General features: G+C 53.9%; 1 protein-coding gene across 1 annotated transcript; it reads left to right on the top strand.

Moving 5' to 3' along the window:
• Positions 1-3,762: 3,762 nt before the first annotated feature.
• LOC121835363 lies at positions 3,763-4,713 on the top strand (the record flags this gene model as incomplete). The annotated part of the gene is made up of 1 exon (XM_042289508.1): positions 3,763-4,713. A coding segment is annotated over exon 1 (894 nt), but the record flags the coding sequence as incomplete, so codon positions are not given.
• Positions 4,714-6,875: the final 2,162 nt, after the last annotated feature.

Raw genomic sequence — 6,875 nt, 5'->3', positions numbered from 1 at the left:
CGGCTTTGGCTCGGATACGGAATCGGCCAAAAATCAGACTCCTCCAAGGCTCGCTCCTCCTCGAAGGTCAGACGTCATAGCGAAGTCGAGCGGCCATTGGCAGCGTCCGCATTTCTCCGTCGGGTGATTGACAGGCCTCGGTGAGGTTTCAGCGGAACATTGCTCGAGAAGCGAGGAACACGCGCCACTTTTTTCGGAGGCGCGCCACTTTTTCGGTCGCGTTCAGATGGGGAATCTGTTTCCCGAAACCTAGTTTCGCGACACAAGATTCGCCAACAAGATGCATCGTGTGAATATACCTTAAAGGGATACTACAACGAAATTTCGGCGATCATTTTTTGGTCTATATGTGTTCAAAAGAGCAGTATCACATGGAACATACCAATATCTTGTTAAAAAAGTCTCGAAAAGGAATTTTAAAACGAATTAAACGATTAGCAAAGAGCACTTGGTGGATGTCGCTAACGCCTCGTTTGTAAGCTCGTCTAGGAACCTTGACAGCTAGTGACGGAGGTTGTCTCGGCTCCGGCCACGACGAGAGAAGGGGGGAAGGAGGAACTCCCCTCTTCCCGAGAATCCCTTTTGTGTGTCGCAGAAGTCGCTATTGTCCCCCTACAAGATTACAGAAGATTAACCCGTCCCTCGAAATTCGTACAAAAGCAGCCGCTTCGGTGGCTGGAACGACTAGGCCATCCTCTCGATGTCAGCCTCGCCGTAGCTTTGCTCGTCCTGAGACGACCTACGTCACAATTGCGTTGGATGTCACGTGGTCCAAGCTGGGCCTTCTTCGAGCGCTTGCCAGAGTGGGCCGTTTATAACGAAAAATGCAGCCACCAGGATTAAAATACAAACGTGCGATTGTCATTTACGGATATTGTGGATCATATTCAACCTATTTTTGAACACGACGGGAATATTTGAAATTTCGTTGAAGTATCCCTTTAAAGGGCAACTCCGCTTCATTTTTGGTTTTGAAAAAACAATGCAGTCCTCTTCAGTATCGTCTAGGAAGACCACACGTCAAATATTACGACGCAGTTCTGTCTAAATGTTTCTTAAACGGTCCGGCAAACTTTGCAACTCGCCAAGTTGCCGAAATCGGCTGACTCGAGCGGGCGAGTTCAGGCGCAACCAACAGCGCAGTCAAGGCTACAGCATGGACGGAGCCAACATTGAGCTAAACGTCATCATCGTGGCCCCCTTTTGCTTGTTTTTACTTCTCCGATCGAGCGTAGTGCATGACGTCAGCAACGTTTCCTCTCGGCGCTCAGCGGTGTCCACGTGATTGGCGTACGCGCCTGCGCAGCGCACTTCTTGGGAGCAGACCAACCGCCCGCCGTGGTCCCGCCGTTACCGCCGTCTTCCGCGTCACAACCACCGTCGTCGTCTCACCGTTTGTGAATATTGCCTCTCGGAGTTTCGTCCACACTATGGACACCACGTGCGCAGAGTCGCAGACTTATGCCGCAGTTGTGCAGACGTCGTCAAATGCCGTAGACACCAAAACGTGGCGAAGAGTGCGGTGCAGACGACACTCGCGCCTGCCGCACGCCCGCCCCCATCCCGCCCGTCGTTGGGCGAGGATCACGTGACATCTCGTACAACGTGATGGCCATGTACTTGGCGGCCCGAGGCCAATTTTGCCGGACGGAGCCGAAGTTTCGGTTTCGATTTCCGCTCGTGTTTAAAATTAGATTTAAAAATATATATCCCATTTTTCGCGTAGCAAACGACGTAGTATCTTTTACTAGGGCTTTGTAATTTGAAATCACTCATTATTCCGAAATCTTCGGAATTGAGCGGAGTTGCCCTTTAAGCCTCTCGTCCGCTCCCTTTTTCGTCTGCTGCGTACTTTTCGTCGCCGGTCGGCGCGTGCGCTCCCCTGGTGACCTTGGACGCTCTGCGGATGGATGGATGGATGAATCCGGCTGAGCCCTTTGGATCGGGCGGTAGCTTACGCCACCTAGCCATTTTGTTTTACCATTTAAGCTTAGATTATTTAAATGTGAAATCTATATTAACTCCGCACTGCAAAGAAAGTGAGGCTATAAAACCGAATTGCCATCACTTAACAAGAAAATACCTAGTTTTCTCTCGTTTTCTGCCACCATTCACTTAATATTTGCTTGGTAATCTCTACTATCTTGAAATCCGCTCACCCCATCGCGCTGATGGACACGCAGCGCCATGGGGTGAGCGGTCGTGGAAACGGACGAGCGCAGCGACCAATGGAAGCCCCGTTGACGCGCGCCAGCCAATGGAACCAAAGGAAACTATCTGCCGTTCTCGCGCTTCAGACTGATGTCGTCAACTCGCTTCATGAGACAGTTAATGCTTTCGCAATAAAAACGTTCTTTTGTTTTGCTGTTTCAATATACTACGGTTCCTGGAGAAACTGCCCTCCAAGTGGCGCGCTGGGGCGAGCGCTAGAAGTTTTCGAGCTGGCAGATCGTAGCTCCGTACACTTAAAGGGCAACTCCGCTTCATTTTTGGTTTTGAAAAAAACAATGCAGTCCTCTTCAGTATCGCCTAGGAAGACCACACGTGAAATCTTACGACGCAGTTCTGTCTAAATGTTTCTTAAACGGTCCGGCAAACTTTGCAACTCGCGAGGTTGCCGAAATCGGCTGATTAGAGCGGGCGAATTCAGGCGCAACCAACAGCGCAGTCAAGGCTACGGCATGGGCGGAGCCAACATTGAGCTAAACGCCATCTACATGGCCCCCTTTTGCTTGTTTTCACTTCTCCGGGCGAGCGTAGCGCATGACGTCAGCAACGTTGCCTCTCGGCGCTCAGCAGTGTCCACGTGATTGGCGTAACGCGCCTGCGCAGCGCGTTTCTTGGGAGCCGTTCGGCCGCCCGCCATGGTCCCGCCATTACCGCCGTCTTCCGCGTCACAACCGCCGTCGTCGTCTCACCGATTGTGATTATTGTCTCTCGGAGTTTCGTCCACACTACGGACACCACGTGCGCGCACGCTTATGCCGCAGTTGTGCAGACGTCGTCGAATGCCGTAGACACCAAAACGTGGCGAAGAGTGTGGTGCAGACGACACTCGCGCCTGCCACACGCCCGCCCCAATCCCGCCCGTCGTTGGGCCGAGGATCACGTGACATCTCGTACCACGTGATGGCCATGTACTTGGCGACCCGAGGCCAATGTTGCCGGGCGGAGCCGAAGTTTCGGTTTCGATTTCCGCTCGTGTTTAAAATCAGATTTAAAAATATATATCCCATTTTTCGCGAAGCAAACGACGTAGTGTGCTTTACTAGGGCTTTTTAATTCGAAATCAATCATTATCCCGAAATCTTTGGAATTGAGCGGAGTTGCCCGTTAACACATGTCGCAAGTCCCAGCTCTGACTGCATTCAAGTTGATCGAAAAGCGATTTCCCTGCCCGTGAAGCATCACCTCCAGCTGAATGAATATCCGCTCTACAGAGATCAATTCAAGACGACAATTGCAGCCGTGCGCGAACAACACAAGTTGAAAAACACACACCACAATAGAAATACTGGTTACGATGGGCTGTGCGGGGAAGCAAACAGATGGCTTGGAACCGCATTGGAGCGGCTTGATTTATTGGTTTTCAACTTGTAGGGTGCAACGCACCCACAGATCCATTCTTCTCATGAAAATAAAAGAGATGGCTCGAGGCGCAGCACGCGCACGCGCCTCGGGGAGCGCGTGCAAGAGAATGCTCTGAAGCCGCCATCACAGGCAGACACGTCGTTCGCTTGTCTCGTTCCATGTCCTCACTTTAAATAACGTGGCAGGGCCTCGCGGCCCCCCACATATTTGGTGACCCGGTCGAGGACCATGGACAACGGCGAACCCCAAAGAGCAGCGGCCGGATCCCCGGCTTCCATCTCATCGGTTGCAGTCCGACTTCCGCCGTACTATGACAGAAACCCGAGGGTCTGGTTCCTGCAGGCTGAGTCCCAGTTTCATCTCAGCGGTGTGACGAGCCAGGAGAGCAAGTATCATCATGTCGTCTCGGCGCTGTCGCTGGCAGCAGCCGACGAAGTATACGACGTCCTTGCGCAACCGTCGGCCACAGCTTCCTACCACCAGCTGAAGGCGGCTCTCCTGCAGAGAACCGAGGCATCAGATCGCTCCCGCCTTCAAGAACTTCTTTCGGCGGAAGAACTCGGCGATCGACGTCCGTCTCAGCTGCTAAGGCGGATGACTCAGCTCCTTGGAGATCGCGCCAACACGATCGGCGACGCTCTGCTGCGGGAGCTATTTATTCAGCGCCTCCCAACCAACGTCCAGATGGTGTTGGCCACCGCTACGGCTCTCGACCTCACAGGCCTCGCAGCCCTGGCAGACGCCGTTATTGAAGTTGCCACTCCACCCGTCGCCAGCGTTACATCGGCGGCAGAAGACGGAAGTGAAGCTATGCCTGCCCCGCCAGGCACTCCATCGTTTGACGGCAACCTCGAGCGGCTTTGCCAGCGGTTGGAAGAGAGTGTTACCGCGGCAACTCACCGGCGAGATCGTCCACGCACTCAACAACAACGTGGACGTTCAACATCTCGTTGCAGAAATGCTGACCGTTCCCGCTCCGCAAGTTCAGCGGACGTCTGCTTATACCATCGTCGCTTTGGCTCCGACGCCCGGCACTGCCTTCGTCCCTGCTCCTGGAGCAAACCGATAGAGGCAACGAGTAGTCAGAACCTACCAGGAAGTCGCCTATTTTACATCGCCGACAGGACTACGGGAACCCGTTATCTCGTCGATACCGGGGCCGAGGTAAGCGCTGTTCCTGCAAAACGAGTGGATCGATCACAGACGCCCATCTACTACCTTCGGGCTGTGGACAACTCGTCGATCCCCGTCTACAAGGAACGGTCCATCACCATAAATCTTGGCCTCAGACGAGTCTACCGATGGGTATTCCTGGTCGCAGACGTAGGCAACGCGATCATCGGCGCTGACTTCCTACAACACCACAGCCTCCTTGTAGACGTCAAGGAGAGACGTCTGCTCGACTCCACAACGCGACTCTCCGTGCAAGGCGTCTCAACAACTGACACCGCAGGATTCGCGTCAGTCTGCTCTAACATCGACGGGCCATTCCGACCTCCTCTCCAGGATTTTCCAAGCCTCACGCGAGCTCCTGACTGGACCAGACCGGTTTCGCACGATGTCCACCATCACATCGAAACAACGGGCGCACCGGTTCACTTCCGACCCCGTCGTCTGGCTCCAGAGAAACTCCGCATCGCTCGCGAAGAATTTGAGCACATGCTCGAGCTTGGAATTATCCGACCTTCGTCAAGCAGCTGGGCGTCTCCCCTACACATGGTGTCCAAGAAGAACGGAGATTGGAGACCGTGTGGCGACTATCGCGCACCGAACAAGAGCACAGTGCCCGATAGATACCCCCTCCCAAACATTCAGGACTTTACTGTCAGCCTCCAAGGCGCGACCATTTTTTCGAAGGTTGACCTTACCCGCGCGTACCACCAGATCCCCGTCGCTGACGAAGACATCCCAAAGACAGCTATTACAACTCCGTTTGGTCTGTTTGAGTTTCTCCGCATGCCCTTTGGCCTCAGTAATGCGGCTCAAACATTCCAGAGATTCATCGACGCTGTCACGCGCGGGCTTCCCTTCGTATTTGCCTACGTTGACGACTTGTTGGTCGCTAGTTCGACAAAGGAGGAGCACACCAACCACCTCCGTCTTCTTTTCCAAAGACTCTCAGACCACGGCATCATCATCAACGCCGCAAAAAGTGAGTTTGGGAGATCAGAACTCGAGTTTCTGGGACATCGACTGGACCGACACGGCATCAGACCTTTGCCGTCGAAAGTGCAAGTGATCAGGGACTTTCCAAGACCTAGCTCGATCACAAAGCTTCGCCAGTTCCTCGGCCTGGTATATTTTTACCGCCGGTTCATTCCGAACTGCGCGAGGCTACTCCAGCCTCTTGATTTTCTACTAGCCAAGACTGCACGTGCCACTACCAACCTGCCTTGGAGTGAAGACGCGGAGCAAGCCTTCTGCGAAGTAAAGACTGTACTTGCAGACGCTGTACTTCTGCGACATCCACAACACGATGCCAGAACCTCGATCATGACAGATGCTTCAGCTACGGCTGTTGGAGCGGTCCTACAACAACAGGTGGACGGTGAATGGCAGTCCCTAGCTTTCTTTTCCAAGAAGTTAAAGCCCGCCCAGACCCGCTACAGCGTCTTTGGAAGAGAACTGCTCGCAGCGTACTTGGCCGTCCGGCACTTTCGACACTTTGTCGAAGGTCGCCCCTTCGTCATCTGGACGGACCATAAACCACTCACCTACGCCATCCGCAACTCAAGCTCTGTCTATACCCCTCGAGAGATCCGCCAGCTGGCCTTCTTGTCGGAGTTTACGACGGACATCCGGCATATCAAAGGGAAATCAAACGTCCCCGCTGATGTACTGAGCCGAATTGACGCCGTACCTTCGCCTGCTCCGCAACTCGACATCACATTGCTGGCTCGTCATCAGGCATCCGACGAGGAGCTACAGCAACTCCGCACATCAAACAACTCTCTCCAGCTAGAGGATGTTGAGTTCCCAGGAGGCATCACCATCGTCTGCGACACGTCCACAGGAACGCATCGCCCATTCGTTCCGATGGCGCTACGAAGGCCGCTCTTTGATGCCATTCATTCGTTGTCGCATCCCGGCGTGAAGGCAACACAGAAGCTAGTGGCCAATCGCTACGTTTGGCCTCGGCTGAAGTCCGACGTGCGTGACTGGGTGCGGACCTGCTTGACATGTCAACGAGCCAAGGTTCACCGTCATTCCGTGCCTTCATCCACGAGCTTCCTGCCACCAGATGCCCGTTTCGACAAGGTCCACATCGACCTGGTCGGGCCCCT

This window comes from Ixodes scapularis, unplaced genomic scaffold, assembly GCF_016920785.2.
Source record: "Ixodes scapularis isolate PalLabHiFi unplaced genomic scaffold, ASM1692078v2 PGA_scaffold12__126_contigs__length_90152505, whole genome shotgun sequence".
In the NCBI taxonomy this organism is placed as follows: Eukaryota; Metazoa; Arthropoda; class Arachnida; order Ixodida; family Ixodidae; genus Ixodes; species Ixodes scapularis.
The sequence above is the reverse complement of the archived record's forward strand: the minus strand, read 5'-3'. Positions and strand labels throughout refer to the sequence as shown.